This window comes from Caretta caretta, chromosome 6 (assembly GCF_965140235.1).
Source record: "Caretta caretta isolate rCarCar2 chromosome 6, rCarCar1.hap1, whole genome shotgun sequence".
Taxonomy (NCBI): domain Eukaryota; kingdom Metazoa; phylum Chordata; order Testudines; family Cheloniidae; genus Caretta; species Caretta caretta.
The window spans coordinates 88545570-88561438 of record NC_134211.1 but is presented as its reverse complement, the minus strand read 5'-3'; the positions used below and the strand labels follow the sequence as shown (position 1 = coordinate 88561438).

Genomic DNA, 15869 nt, shown 5'->3' with positions numbered 1-15869 from the left:
TCATCCCATCTCTACCCAGCTGGAGCACTGAATTATACTGGAGGTTGCCCTTATGGTGGCTCTTCCCCTGTGCTAAGTTGTTCCCCTTCCTTCTTGCAAACTAGGGAGGGGAGCTGGGCAGGCCTGGCCCTGTGATCCTGCAGCGGCAGGTGTTGAGAGCTTTCACTCTGGGGCTGATCCAGGTGGGAGGGCTCTGGGAGTGTGATGTGGATGGCCTGGGGAAGGGAGGTTCTGCAATGACCTGGGCCCTCCTCTCTCCTGCAGACATAGACGAATGTGCCAACGAGACGCTGTGTGGGAGCCACGCGTTCTGTGACAACACCGATGGCTCATTCCGCTGCCTTTGTGACAGTGGCTATGAGAACTTGCCCCCAGGCCAGGATTGCGTGGGTAAGAGTCACTCAGTGCTTCTGGCCCGCCGCCTTCACGCTGCCTCTGTGCCTGTGCCTATCTCTCCAGCGCATGGGTCCCTGCACCCTTTGTGCTGCACAGATCAGTCTGTCCACATCTCAGTGGGGGTGTCCCTTCCCGGCAGGGGATGGGAAAAATCCTTTCCCTGTGGCTTCCTCAGGATCCCTAGCAATGGAAGGTGTTCACAGGCGGGTGGGACTATGAGCAAGGTCAAGAGAGGAAAGTGGCTACCAGGTGAGTCTCCAGGACATGGGCCCCTTTCAAGCAGATGGACACAGGGGCCCCTGGAGGTCAGAGCAGCTCACTTGGGGGATCGAAAATGGGCAAGGCCAACACCTTCCACCAGGGAGGGGGCTGCAGGTGAATGGCGAAGAGATCGATTATTGGGTGTTTACATTGGAGTGTGCCTGAATTGCAGCAATTGGAGGAGGAAATGCCCTGTCAGATCCCACCTAGTCCATTCCGGAGGGCCAGGGCAGGGTCTGTTCCCAGCGCTGGGTCCAGGTGAAGTTTAAATGCTCCTGGTGAAGGTGCTTCCTGCGTTTCATGGATAGGGAGTCCTCTTGGTGTTCAACACTGTGCAGCCTGTCCACAGGCTTGTTCCCACCTACCACGGACACACACTGAGACACAGCCCTCTGGGGCAAAGAGCATCTGCGACTCTGAGGACTCAGGTGGATGCACTGTCCCACTGCGGAAGCCTTAAAGCCGTTTCCTTTGCCTTGTGTGACAGACGTGAACGAGTGTGAGCTGATGGTAGCCGTGTGTGGGACCGCGCTCTGTGAGAACGTGGAGGGATCATTCCTGTGCCTATGCCTCAGTGACCATGAGGAGTACGACACGGAGACAGGAGAGTGCCGGCCACGAGCTGGCATGGGTGAGATCTCACTGGGGCGTGAGATGGGTGCTAACAGGGCGGTGCCGGCCACAAGCTGGCATGGGTGAGATCTCACTGGGGCGTGAGATGGGTGCTAACAGGGCAGTGCCGGCCACGAGCTGGCATGGGTCAGATCTCACTGGGGCGGGAGTTGGGTGCTAATAGGGCAGTGCCGGACACGAGCTGGCATGGGTGAGATCTCGCTGGGGCGGGAGTTGGGTGCTAATAGGGCAGTGCTGGCCATGAGCTAGCATGGGTGAGATCTCACTGGACAGCAGCTGGGTACTCAGGGGGTAGTGCTGGCCAGGAGTTGGCATGGGTGAGATCTTGCTGGGACGGAAGCCAGTTGCTGCCTGGGCATTGTTGACCATGAGTGGGTGTGGGTGAGATCTCACCTGTGGGGATCTGTTCTGAAGGCTGAAGAGTCGTGCCAGGGAGGCCACATTGCCAGTCCTGTTTTCATCCTGGGAGATTCTGGATGTGGGGTGACCTTCCCTAGGGCTCCAGAGTTCAGGCTGAGAGCCCGGCATTGTTGTGTTGTCTCTCAGGGGACCCTGAGCGGCCCATAGCACCACGTCCCCCTGGCTCGGAGCGGAAGGAGTGTTACTATCACATCAGCGACGTCCAGCTATGTGACAGCGTCCTGGCCAAAAACACCACCAAGGAGGAGTGCTGCTGCACTGAGGGGGCTGCTTGGGGGGACAACTGTGAGACCCACCCCTGCCCTATCCTGGGCACAGGTAGGGCACCAGCCCCAGAACTCCTCTCCTCATGCAGATCAGAGCAAATAGCATGCTCGCCGTGTCCCAACCTAATCATAATACAAATTTCTGGGTTTTTTTCTCTCTGCCCTCTTCCCTTCCTGTGTGCCAGTGGAATACAGCGAGATCTGCCCGAGTGGGAAGGGCTATATCCCCGTGGAAGGGACTCTGCTCTTTGGACAGACGTCATACACAGGTACCAGCACCTTTTCTCCTCTGCGGGGCCTGGGCTACTAGAATGGTCGTCTGTACCCCACACAGGCTCTGAATGGGTTCATGTGGGCCTGAGAGACCAATTATGTTAACTGGCTGCATCTGGAGGGTAGGCCAGGCTCACTTAAAGAGGCGTCCCAGCTGGGAGAAGCTGTTGGTGGTTGCTATAAAGGCAGGAAATCTGACACAGAAGGGAGCTGGGCTGGAGCGAGGGAGGATTTTCTGACACCAAATGAAGTCCCTCTGGTCACTGAAGAAGAGTCTATTAGAGAGAGAGAGAGAGAGAGAAAGAAAAAATGGACACAATGTGGGAGGGGGGGGAAAGAAAAGAATAGAAGCAGAATCAGGGGATGATCTCAACAAAAAAAGCAAAGCTGAGAAAGGAAATAAACCAAAATGCTACAATTATAAGATCACTAGTCAAAGAACAAGATTCGGTAATGTTAACCCTTTGAAAGTAGCTGACTGGATTAAAAAAAAGCATAGGGGATATTGTAAGAGCCAAGAGGCTGTGAGATGAAGATTTTGTAGTTGAATGTGAAAACAAAGAACAAGCAGATATAAAAACTAAAATGCTAGGGAAAGTTAAAATAAGTTACCAGAAATAATGTATGGCATGCCATTAGAGCTGACCAGTGATGAGAAAACCAAAAGCACAGGAGAAGATAAAATGTTAGTAAGTAAGCAACTGATCAGTAAACCAGGAGGAGAAAGCAAAGCCATCAACCGCCGTAGTGTTGAGGGATGGCTCTACCTGAGAAAGTAACTCTAGGGTTTCAGATATTCAGAACCAAGTCATATATCCCACTCCCCTAAGGTGTTATAAGTGCCAATGGCATGGGCATGTCGCAAATGTTTGTCAAGGGAAAACGAAATGCAGTAACTGTGGAGGAGAGCATTCCTATGAGGGGACAGAAATCAAATGTAGTAACTGCAATGGTAATCCCAGTCCAGCATATAGAGGATGTATTGCATCAAGACAAGCTACTGAGAGACAAAAGACAAAAATTGTTAATAACATGCCTTATGTGGCAGCAGTAAGGAGGCTCTCAAAGCATTAGGAAGAGAAGGCAGAGACAATCAGCCCAGGAAAAAAAGAATTGCGGACACAGCCTTATTCGATAAAGAGTATGATAAACACTGCAGAAGGAATAGGTGACGATATACTTGTAGTGAAAAAAAAATGATGAACTGTACATCACAACGGGGAAAAATCAGAAAAAAATGAATATTGTAGCAAGGGCAGTAGGAAAAATACTTATAAGTTAGCAATTTGTCAATGGACCGTATTCATGCCATTTTGAATGAGGTTAATGGTGAAAGGTGACTAGTATGGAGATCTCAGTCTTTTGCTGGAATATGAACAGTCCGATCGTACATGGTCAAGAACTAAACGAAAATATCCTGGAAATGAAAACTAAACCAGATCTCATATCTATCCAGGGAACATGGTTGCTTGGAAAGTTTGCTTTTAAAATTCCAGGGTATAGTGCCTTTAGGCAAGACTGAAAACTAGGAAGAGGACAAGGTGTTTGTACTTTCATAAGGGAAGGATTAAGCTACATAGCAGTAGAGAATGAGGAAGTAAGCCTAGAATATAATGTTGTTGAGATCCTCATGCAGAAGAGAAATATTTCTGTAAGGATTTATAAAGTCTACAACCCTTATGGGAAATTAGAAAGTTTGGAGCTACAAGAAATAGTGAAGAATGCTAAATGACCATATATTATGTGGTGACCTAAATAGTGATGATAAATTGTGGGGAAGTAAGACAACTGATAAAAAGGGTGCATACTTAGGAAAGTTCATGGATGAAAACAGTGTAATGGTTTTAAACGATGACACCTCAAATAGATTTAATGCAGCAGATGGTAGTTTTTCCTATTTAGATGTGGGAATTATAACAGTAGATATTGCAATTAAATGCAACTGAGAAATATATAAGGAAGAAGGAATGGGGAGTGATCATTTCCCTATACTTATTATTTTTCAAGGGCAAGGTAAGGTTGAAGATAATGGAAAATTACCCACCTGGAATCTTAAGAAAGCTAACTGGGAGCTGTTTACAAGTAAATGGACTGAATTTGTGAATACTCATTGTGTGAGTGATGACAGAGAATGTCAATGATAATAATGGGATTAATAGCAGCAGCTACTGTAGCCATACCTCAGATATTGAAGTACCCTCAAAACTCAGTTTTATGGTAGAATGAGGAGTGCAAAATGGCGGGTAAAGAAAGGAACAAAGCCTATAAAAAAGTGAAAAACACAGTGACTAGTGACGATTGAATGAAATATAAAAGAAGTAAGACAAAAGCACAAGGAATTACAAAAAATAAAATCAAAGAAAGTTGAAGGAAGTACTGTGGGTGGATAAAGAAAGATGCCACGACATCAGAAATACAGAGGCAAACTAGAAGAATGAATGGAATTCAGACTGAAGCTCTGTCTACACTAGTACTTTTGTCGGCAAAACTTTTGTCGGCTGGGGGTGAGAAAAAACACCCCCCCCCGACTGACATAAGTTTCACAGACAAAAGAACCTGTGCGCACAGTGCTTTGTCAGTGGGAGAGTGTCTCCAGCTGACATAGCTATTGCCCCTTGTTGGGGGTGGTTTAATTATGCTGGAGAGAGAGCTCTCTCCTGCCGGCATAGAGCGGCTACACAGGAGACCTTACAGCTGTTCAGCTGCAGTGGCACAGCTGTGCTGCTGTAAGGTCCGTAGTGTAGACACAGCCTAAGAGTAGCCACATCCCAGGTCTCATTTGGACTGACAAGATAATCAAGTTCTGATCATGAGAAAGCAGAAGTTTTAGCAGAAACTTTCCAAGGGATGAGTAATGATGGAAATCAAAGTGACATTTTCCACCAGAATAAAAGAAAATTCATTGAAGAGAGCCATGATCTATTATGTAGTTGAGGTAAACATGAAGATACTGTACTGAATGAATGGTTTTGTATGGGAACCTGAGGAAGCTATTGATATTAGCAAGAATACCTACCTGGGTAAATTTAATGTATTTAACATAATGTTTAAATATCTCTCTGAAAGCAGTTTGTGGGTTCTCTTGGAATTATATAACACTTGATGGGGGAAAAGGAGTTATTCTGATAGAGTGGAAACATGAAGTAGTAATTCCAATACGAAAACCAGGCAAACTATTCACAAAAGTGGGTATCTATAGTCCGATTGCCTTTACATTCTGTCTGGATAAAATTATGGGGAAAATGGTGAATGAAAGATTGGTTGCCTATTTGGAAAACAATGGCATCATAGGTAAGGTGCAAAGTGGTTTCAGAAGAGGAAGATGCACCATTGATTACATTGTTATATTAGGAACTGAAATACGAAAAAGTCCGAGGGACAAAGGTTTTGTGATAGCTGCCTTTCTAGATATTGAGAAGTCATATGATATGCTGTGGAGGGACAGCTAGTTGTACAAAGTAGGTGCACTAGGGAAAAGAGGAAGAATGTATGGATGAGTTAGAGAATTTTTGAGTAAAAGGACCATGCAGGTCAGAGTTGGGAAAGTTATGTTGAATATATACAACATTAAAAATGGCACACCACAGGGAAGTGTTATTTGTTAAATAAGATTGGGCTGATAAGTGCCGAGATAGGCATTGCTCTGAATTCGCAGATGACTGTACTCAGTGGGTTAGAAGTAGGCATATTGAGGTGGCAGAAAAGGGAATCAGCAAAGAGTTACGAGAGACCTCTGACTGGGGAAATGCATGGGGTTCATGCTTTCCATTGATCTTTACGAAAAGGAAAGTTACAAAGGAATGTAAACTGTATATGTATGAAGAACAAATACATAGAATTAAAAGATTCAAATTCTTAGTGAAAAGAAAAGGAGGACTTGTGGCACCTTAGAGACTAACCAATTTATTTGAGCATGAGCTTTCGTGAGCTACAGCTCACTTCATCAGATGTACATATACATCTGATGAAGTGAGCTGTAGCTCACGAAAGCTCATGCTCAAATAAATTGGTTAGTCTCTAAGGTGCCACAAGTCCTCCTTTTCTTTTTGCGAATACAGACTAACACGGCTGTTCCTCTGAAATTCTTAGTGGTAACTTTTGGTACTAAATTACTTTGGAAAGATCTTATAAACCAGCAGTTCTCAAACGATGGGGCGGGCCTCCCAAGAGAGGCGCAGGAATGTGTCAAGGGAGGCACGAGCTGTGTGCTTTTTTTTTTTTTTTTTAAAGAGCTCCGGCTGTCAGCCCCAGGTGGCTGGGGCTCATGCAGAAGGGCCATGCACATCCGGGAGGCAGGGCACATCCTGCTGCTTGGCTGCCCCTCCTGCCCCTCCATCCCCCACTGGGAGGCAGCCCGGACTTAGGATCTTCTCACCCCTCCCAGTTCCTCACCGGGCGGCAGCCCAGGATCAGGCTCTCCTCTCCCACCAAATCCCTCACCTGGAGGCGGCGGGGCTCCAGCTGTCAGCCCTGGGGTGGCAGCAGCAGCAGAGAAGGGTGGCAATGGGGTGCTAAGTTTGCTGTGAAAAGTGATATTGACAAATACCACTTTCCACATTGCCACCTTTACTTCTGTGCTGCTGCTGGTGCGGCGCTGCCTTCAGAGCTGGGCGCCCAGCAGCAGCGGCTGCTCTCCACTCTGCCTTCAGAGCTGGGCGCCCAGCAGCAGCGGCTGCTCTCCACTCTGCCTTCAGAGCTGGGCGCCCAGCAGCAGCGGCTGCTCTCCACTCTGCCTTCAGAGCTGGGTGGTGGTATAGTACCTGGAGGAGAGTAAGGTGTAAATGACTACAGACACAAAGAAGGGGGCGCAATCAAATATGTTTGTGAACCAGTGTTATAAACTGTAGTAAAGGAAAAATTAATCTGCTTAAAAGTCTTGCTGGGACTAATTGGGGGACGGATAAGAAAACGCTCCTCATGGTATACAGAGCCTTAATCAGAACAGTTACTGACTATGGCCGCCAAGCTTTGGGTCAGCATCAAAATCAGAACCTAAAAAATGTGATTTAATACAAGCCCAGGCACTACGAATTATGTACAGTGCATTCATTACAATACCTATAAGCACGCTACAGATCGCTTCTAGTGAAATGCCATTTACAGTACAAATGAAACTATTGGACTGTCATTTGTGGGATTTCCTTCCCCAGGAAGAAGTGGACTGAAACCAATACCTGGCTGGAGGGTCAGGTTACAGGAAGAGCTATCACCCCAGGGCCAAAGCAGCTGTCAGCAGGGGGTGCCTGATGGGGAAGCAGCTTGCTATGCCACCCCTACCCATGAGGAAGTGCTCTAGCACTGAGTGCACTCTTTTACAGCATTGCACTGAGAAGTAACTCCCCAGGACACCTTTGGGATGGCCCTCTCTGGCCCTAAATCCAGCAGAGTCGGTGGTGGGAGGTTCTGAGACAATATTGACAAACGTGGTTTTTTGACTGTTCAATATAGCAGGAGTGTGAGTGACTTCCAGCATTAAGACTGAAATGCCCTTTCCATGAGAAGCCCCCTCTACCCATTGCCAGTAACTCTGGCAAACTAATTCTTTCTGGGCTGATATTTCTCAGGTTTGATTCCAGCCAAGAGACAAAGCTTTTTGGGAAGTTTCAGCAGAATCCATGCAGCCGTTTTTGAGTTCTGCGTGTTTATAAACCAGACTTCCAGTTTGTAAAGATTTAGCTCTTTCTCCTCCTGGTTGCCAAGCTGGATTCCAAGCTTGTGGGTTTGGAATGTGGACTTGGCTCTGGCTCTGGCCCTTTAGCTTCACGGAATGGATTTTCAAACCAGTTAAAAATATAATGGTGCAACTTGTTTGTGTGCATATCTCAGGGAATTGCATGTGCAGTGTCCGTAATGAGCTCTGGGCCCATGACTTCCCCCTATTCCCACTTTGCCCATGGTGATTCCCTGCCCCTGCTCTACCTACCGACGATTCTCCCTCTGTCTGAGCTCAGGACCTAGATGCTGAGCTGGTTTTCCCCAGCCTTTGCTCATGTCGACCCCAGGGATGGAAGGAGCAGGTTCCCTTCCTGCTGCTGGCTGCAAGTCACATGGTCTCTGTGACTGACGCAGCCTCTCCCGCCCCCTCTCTTGGCAGATGCCGATGAGTGTGAGACGTTCGGCTCCGAGATCTGTCGGAACGGGCATTGTGTGAACACGGTGCCCGGGTACAAGTGCTTCTGCCGCTCTGGCTATCTCTACGACTCCAGCCGGCTCGAGTGTGTGGGTGAGATGGGCCTTCCCCTCTGGACGGCTCCTCCCTCTGTCTGGGCCTCTGTGCCTCGCTGGGGGAGGCAGGCCCATTCTGTCCTTAGGTGGGCCCGGTGCCCTTGCTGTGTGGGTGGTGCCAGTGGTGGTGCCCGTGTTATGTGAGGTTAGCGTGTTAGGGAGCCGTGTCCCCCAGGCCCTCGTTTGGGTAGGAGTTGGCAGAAGCGTTTCACAGGGCCTTTACACAGTGTGTGTGTGGGATGGGGGGGGGTGTTTGGGGGTGGCAGAGGCGCTCCCTGGGGCCCTTGCACAGCGTGTATGTGAGGTGGGGGTAGGGTGACCAGGTGTCTGGTTTTCAACTGGAAAGTCCGGTCGAAAAGAGGACCTAGAATCATAGAATATCAGAGTTGGAAGGGACCTCAGAAGGTCATCTAGTCCGACCCCCTGCTCGAAGCAGGACCAATTCCCAGTTAAATCATCCCAGCCAGGGCTTTGTCAAGCCTGACCTTAAAAACCTCTAAGGAAGGAGATTCTACCACCTCCCTAGGTAACGCATTCCAGTGTTTCACCACCCTCTTAGTGAAAAAGTTTTACCTAATATCCAACCTAAACCTCCCCCACTGCAACTTGAGACCATTACTCCTCGTTCTGTCATCTGCTACCATTGAGAACAGTCTAGAGCCATCCTCTTTGGAACCCCCTTTCAGGTAGTAGAAAGCAGCTATCAAATCCCCCCTCATTCTTCTCTTCTGCAGGCTAAACAATCCCAGCTCCCTCAGCCTCTCCTCATAAGTCATGTGTTCTAGACCCTTAATCATTTTTGTTGCCCTTCGCTGGGCTCTCTCCAATTTATCCACATCCTTCTTGTAGTGTGGGGCCCAAAACTGGACACAGTACTCCAGATGAGGCCTCACCAATGTCGAATAGAGGGGAACGATCACGTCCCTCGATCTGCTCGCTATGCCCCTACTTATACATCCCAAAATGCCATTGGCCTTCTTGGCAACAAGGGCACACTGCTGACTCATATCCAGCTTCTCGTCCACTGTCACCCCTAGGTCCTTTTCCGCAGAGCTGCTGCCTAGCCATTCGGTCCCTAGTCTGTAGCGGTGCATTGGATTCTTCCATCCTAAGTGCAGGACCCTGCACTTATCCTTATTGAACCTCATCAGATTTCTTTTGGCCCAATCCTCCAATTTGCCTGTCAGTTTTAGGTCAGTAGGGTAGCCAACTTTCTATTTGCAGAAAACCGAACACCCTTTTCCGGCCCCTGCCCTGCCCCTTCTCCAAGGCCCTGGCTCCACTCACTCTATTTCCCCCTCTCTCTGTTGCTCGCTCTCCCCTACCCTCACTCACTCACTCATTTTCACCATGCTGGGGCTGGGGTGCAGAGGGGGGCTCAGGGCTGGGGCAGGAGCAGGATGTTGGGGCGCAGGAGGGCATGAGGAGTGTGGGCTCCAGGTGGTGCTTACCTCAAGTGACTCCCAGAAGCTACTGGCATCTCCCTCTGGCTCATAGGTGGAGGCATGGCCAGGCGGCTCTGCGTGCTGCACCTGCTTGCAGGCTCCGTCCCTGTAGCTCCCATCGGCCACGGTTCCCAGAGCCAGAAGGAGATGCTGGTAGCTTCCCAGGAGCTGGGAAGGTACCTGCCTGCCCCGCTGCAGGCAGCCAACCAGATTTTTAATGACCCGGTCAGCGGTGTTGACCGAAGCCAACAGGGTCTCTTTTCGACTGGGCATTCTGGTCAAAAACTGGATGCCTGGCAACCCTACTGGTCAGATCTACTGAGCGGACACCCGAAGTCCTGTTACTGCGGATAGGGGAGGCCGGGAGGCGCCGAGTCATCACTCATGCCTGCCCCTACTCTGCTGGGGTCGCTCTCTACCTGCATTGGGTGGCTGCAGTTCTCAGGCTCTGCAGGCAAGTCCCTCCTGACCCACACAGGGAGGTGGGAGAGGGGAAAAGGTGTGAGCGACAGAGGGAGGGGGAAGGAGGAACGAACGGGGGGGTGGAGCCTCGGGGGAAGGGGCAAAGCAGGAGCTCGACAGAAGAGGCAGGGCAGGGATAGGTCCTCAGGGAGAAGGGGAGGTTCCGGTACTCCTGCTGGAGTGTCCGGTTTTTAAACATTACAAAGTTCGCAACCCTAGGTGGAGAAGAGGTTGGCAGAGGCACTCCCTGGGACAAGGGTTGGGGTGGTGCCCTCATTTGCCAGTGTAAGGGTATCTCTGCCTTCCTGTGGCTGCAGATCAAGACGAGTGTGAGAACGAAATGTCCTGCGTGAATGGCGAGTGTCTGAACACAGCAGGCTCCTTCCACTGCTTCTGCAGCCTCCCCCTGGTGCTGGATGTGACTCGCAACCGCTGCATCAACGTCTCCAACAGGGCTGGTGAGTGGGGCCAGCCAGCAGGTTGGGTGCTGCTGCAGGGCCTTGGGAGATGGGTTTGCTCCTATGATCTGCACCATCTTGGCCTGGGCCGGTAGTGCAGGCTGTGCCCCAGGACCTCCATGCATGCCTCCTTGGAGTGGAAAGCATTGACATAAGGTGCAGAATGGTGGAGTAGTCCATAGGCAAGGTGGTGCTGCACATGGGGGGAGCAGGGGCTGTGGGGTATAGGGCCAGATTCAAGGGGGAATTTTGCATACTGTGCTGAACCTGAGGAGCGCTGTGCATGATTCATGTTTTGGGAGGGGCAGTGTGCTGGCTGGCTCTGAAATTCAATGCCCGGGGTGTGAGTGCGGGGCACAGTCTGGGAGCAGGACACTGGGCACGGCGCCTTCCTAAGGGATCCCAGGAGACCTAGGGGATGTCCCCATGGCATTCTTTGCCCATCTCACTAACAGAAGACCTGGATGAACATGAAATCCACCTGGACATCTGTTGGCAGAGAGTCTCCAACTACATCTGCAACCAGCCACTGCGGGGGCGACGGACCACGTACACCGAGTGCTGCTGCCGCTATGGCGAGGCCTGGAGCCAGGACTGTGCACTCTGCCCCCACAGGGCCTCTGGTGAGAATCGGGGGAGGAGGACAGGCTTGCTCAGGGACTGTGGAGCCTTTGGCCTCTTGGCTCCTGCTAGTCAGACCCTGCAACGGTCAGCAGTGAGTGAAAGGTCATTGTGGGCTGTGGATGAATGGAGAGAGGGCTCTCCCAGCAGGTCCCAGTGAGCAGGTGTCCACCTCCCAGAAACCAGACCCACAATGTGTTATCAAATGCCCCCTTATTAGCAGCCCAGGCCTGAATGGGCCACAGGGAATGAATTCTCCTGTCACTCCTAGGGGAGTTCCCTCTGGCTGAGGTAGCATGTGAGTCCTTTGCTTGATGGTATCTGAATGAGGGCACTTAATGGCACAGCACCCCTAGTACTGCGCTGAGGGATTGGAGTTAGTACCGACTCCGAGGGGAGACTCCACTACTCGGTCACCCTCACTGTTCCCGGCAGCAGTTAGGTGTTCCGGAGCAGGAGGGGTTCTCCTCCAAGAGTGTACAAGGCCAAATCCTGCTTAGCTGGTTAGATCTGACACAGACTCAGACTCTTTCTGGCAGGTATCCAGCCCCCTTAGTCATGGCTTGGAGTGTGGGTTCCACACCTTGCAAATCCCATAAGGACCCTGGGACCCAAGGGGGAAGCCTCCTCCTACAAGAGTTGGACACAGAAGTACAGCTTCAGAGCCTTTTCCCATTGCTTATAGGTGCCCTAGCTCTGCCTGGCCCTTGCCTGGCCTTTGCTCTTCCTGGGCTTGGCCTTTCTTTGCCCCGCCTGAGTCCATCCCTGATGCAACCCCCCACTTAGCTCATCCTTAGACAGTCAGGCTTACCCTCCTTCGTGCCATGGTGCTAGGCTGCTCCTTCCCTCTCTCTCCACCTCCAGAGGATTTTGCTCACCTGTGTAACGTGGCCTGGGGAGAGACTGAAAGGGAGGCTGGACTCCAAGAAAGGCCTGGATACGAGTATGGACCAGGCCTAGAAGACTCTCATTATGGACTCTATAGCCCAGACTTAGGGCCCTATTACAATTACCTGAGTTCTGAGTATGGAGCCCCTGATGCCAGCTTCGCCCAGAGAGAACTGAGCAGCGAGGTTGGTGGCAGCACATTCCTACGCACTCCTCAGCTCCACCCAGAGCACGCCCAGCCCCGCTACCTGCCCAGCCAAACTGGTGAGTACTGAAGAAGACCAAGAGATGTCCTGGCGGCTTCCTCTAGGTTCAGGCTGTGCCCAGAAAGTAACCCCCCCCCCCCGCTTCTCCTAAAGCCAGCCTGGTTGGGGCCCCATCTGCGTATCCAGACCAATATCCATATCTGCTGCCCCTGGCCCCTTTATGTGACCAAACTGCCAGACTGATGGTCTTCTGTTCCCCTATGGGCAGACAGCCTCCCCTCCCCCTCCCGCAGTGTGTTCCCTGCAGGCTGATGGCCCCTCTGTATCCACAGGGCACTTTGACAGCTTTGAGGGACTCCAGGCAGAGGAGTGTGGCATTCTGAACGGCTGCGAGAACGGGCGCTGCGTGCGCGTGCGGGAGGGCTACACCTGCGACTGCTTTGACGGCTTCCAGCTGGACATGACCCACATGGCCTGTGTAGGTGAGTGGCCCCAAACAGTGAGAGAAATGGCCCCACAGAGGGTAGGGGGTGGTCTAGCTGCCCTGCACCCCCGCAGCTGGGCTCCCACAGGTGCTAAGATACTGGTTTTGAGGAGTGCTGGCTGGACTCTGCAGCTCCCAGTCGCTTCAGCTGTGGAGCTCAGCACATGCAGCCCTCAGCCATTCCTGACCTGCTGCTTCCCCCTAGGGTCACTGCCAGGGGATGGCAGTTGTCACTGGAGCTCCATAGGAGCAGGCCTTGTGAAACCACTCCCCACCCCAACTCCGACTACGTTCCCATCACAGAACTGCAGGGAAGAGAACTAGGGTCCGACCAGTAGGGACCCCTTTCCTCAGCACCCAGGGCTGTCACTGTAATCAGGGCATCAGCCACTTTCCTGGCCCGTGTGGCTGGGTTATACAGCCTGACTGAGGCTGAGGGGAGATTCACACAAGGCCTGGGTCTGTCATGGGAAGGGGGACCGCTGCTCACGCAGTATGGGGGAGCATTGTGGGGAACAAGGGGGAGCCACACTCACTCAGTATGGGGGGCAGATGTGGGTAATGAGGGAGAACCCTGCCTCCTCAGTCCTGGAGGTGGGGGTGCTGTGGGGAATGAGGGGGAACCCTGCTCACTCTGTGTGTGTGGGAGCTGTGGGGAGAAACACAGGAAAATGAAAAGTGGAGAAGGAGAAGGGATCTAGGAAACACAGTGAGGGCAGAATGGGTTGGAGGTGTGTGCGCTCTCGTCAGTCTGGGCAGGCTCCCTATGGTGCTAGCGCACAGAGCACTGGTACAGACCTGGTACAGGTGCTTTGGCCACCTGTCACATAGCAGTGCTCGCAGCAGGTCTAATCAACATGGTGTTTAAAAGCCAGTGGCTCTTGGGCCTCCACCACACTAACTCTCCTGCCCCAGAAACGCTGGTCTAGACAAAAGGCCTCCATCAGCACTCTGGAACAGCTGTAAGGTTAATAAAATGCTCATTTGTTTGCTCACTGCAAGGTTCCTTGCCTGTGTTTTGGTCCCTGAGGTGATAATTGGCCCCTTTCAGGGCCACCCCAGAGATGCCCTTGTCTGTTTCCCGGCAACCTTGCCAAATCAGCTAGAGGAATTTTGCAACACCAAAATCACCCTTTCCCCCAAATCTTGTTGTTTAGCTCATCTCATTCTTGAGAGGGAGCACAAAGCATTCTTCTTGGGATGATCTGTATGGGGGGCAGTTTATATCATGGGATGCTTTGTTCAGTGTACGAGAGCCCTATGCACTGTGAGGTTGCTGGGCATGAGGGAACACTACAGCATGGGGTCACGGGATTGCTTTGCAATGTGGGGGTGCTGGGTTTGGGGCAGCTTTGTGTGGCTTGGGGGCTGCTGGGAATGGGGAATTGGGTGTGGCATGGGGGTGCTGGGTGTGGGAGGCTTGGAGGGCTCCTTGCAGTGGGGGTGTTAGGTGTGGGGGAGCTGGGTGTGCTGTGGGGGCATGGAGTTGCTGGATTTGGAGGTATACTGTGCAGTGGGGGTGCTGTGCTACAGAACATGGCTTTCAGGCTTTTTTCTCATCCCTCTCCTTTCAGACATTAACGAGTGTGAGGTGGTGAGCGGCCCTGGGCCCCTGTGTGAGGCCGGCACCTGTGAAAATACAGAGGGCTCCTATCGCTGCAACTGCTCGCCTGGCTTTGTGGTGCAGGCTGAGCCCCACCGCTGTGCTCCTGCACCGACCCAGAGCCCAGAGGCAGCACAGCTTTAGGGGACTGACGGGGCAAGGGTGGCCCCCCTCAGACACTCTGCTGGTACCTGGGATCCATCGGCTGGAGAGAGGCCCCCTGGGACTGCAGTAGCTTTGATGCCCTTTGCTCATCCCCCAAAGCGCACAACCTTCTTGCCATACCGCGCCTGGCTGAGCCCATAGGGACACAGTCCAGGGTAGAGAGCGCCAAACATCTGCAGCCACCTCCCTGCCTGGTCTGCTCATCACCAACCTCCTGCTTCTGCCACAACATGGACCCACAAGGCCCCCCACTCCTCTCCCCGACCAACCCACAGAGCCCCCCATCTCCCTGCACTGCAGACCTGTGAGGCTCACCATTATTGAAATGGCTAAACAGGCCTTAAGAAAGGAACTCTAGCAGCTGAAGCTGCAGAAGGGCAGCACCTTCCCCCAGCTCCTCAGTAACCGGTGTAAATAGCGGAGAGTGGTGAGAAGCCTCAGCCCTTCCCCAGTGCCTGGCAGAGGAGTTGATAGCAATTCATCATGCTATCCTGTTTGAGGGCTCACAGGACAATTCACCCCACTCCCACCCATAGTCCAGAGCCTTCATAGTTGCCAGTGTTACCCCTCATTGCTTTTGCTGGTGTCTTTGCCCTGCCCCAAGGCACAGCCTGGTGCATGAACCCCCAGGCCTGGGAGCTTGAGTGTGAGGAGGGCCAGCTCCAGCTTTGTACAGATGCTGCCTGTCCTCTGACGGTGGCTTGGACGTGGAGCCCAGCAGGTTTGAAAGGCCTGGGGACCCTGCTCTCCCTGGGCACAAGACTTCACCCCTGCACTTTGTACGATTGCCTAGCAGGGGGATGGGGTTCCAACTTTGTAAAGCTGTTGGTGGCTTTTCCTAATGGAATCTGCTAGGGAACATCTGTCATTGTTAAATAAAACGTTTATTTTGGACCCTGTGGCTTAGACACTGCGGTTGGTCAGGACTATCCCTGCCTCATCTCTGCCTAGCCTGACCACTCAGATCCTGGGAAGAAGAGTCCATACATGGTGATGCACACAGTGCAGCAGGAGCACCTTCCTTTAATTCCCCAGTTAGAGGGCCACTGTCTTCTGGCAACGT

At 51.9% G+C, this 15869-nt stretch overlaps 1 protein-coding gene across 4 annotated transcripts in view; it reads left to right on the top strand.

Annotated features, from left to right (window-relative positions):
* LTBP2 (latent transforming growth factor beta binding protein 2) overlaps positions 1-15700 on the top strand; it is a 130026-nt gene extending 114326 nt beyond the window's left edge. For all 4 annotated transcript variants that reach the window (XM_075129776.1, XM_075129775.1, XM_048854681.2 and 1 more), the window contains 10 exons: positions 265-390; positions 1145-1288; positions 1837-2028; positions 2162-2245; positions 8344-8472; positions 10699-10839; positions 11295-11462; positions 12325-12612; positions 12887-13036; positions 14613-15700. In XM_075129776.1, coding sequence (XP_074985877.1) covers positions 265-390; positions 1145-1288; positions 1837-2028; positions 2162-2245; positions 8344-8472; positions 10699-10839; positions 11295-11462; positions 12325-12612; positions 12887-13036; positions 14613-14785 — 1595 coding nt within the window. In that variant the 3' untranslated portion in view covers positions 14786-15700. The remainder of the gene's footprint in view (positions 1-264; positions 391-1144; positions 1289-1836; positions 2029-2161; positions 2246-8343; positions 8473-10698; positions 10840-11294; positions 11463-12324; positions 12613-12886; positions 13037-14612) is intronic.
* The last annotated feature ends 169 nt before the right edge of the window (positions 15701-15869 follow it).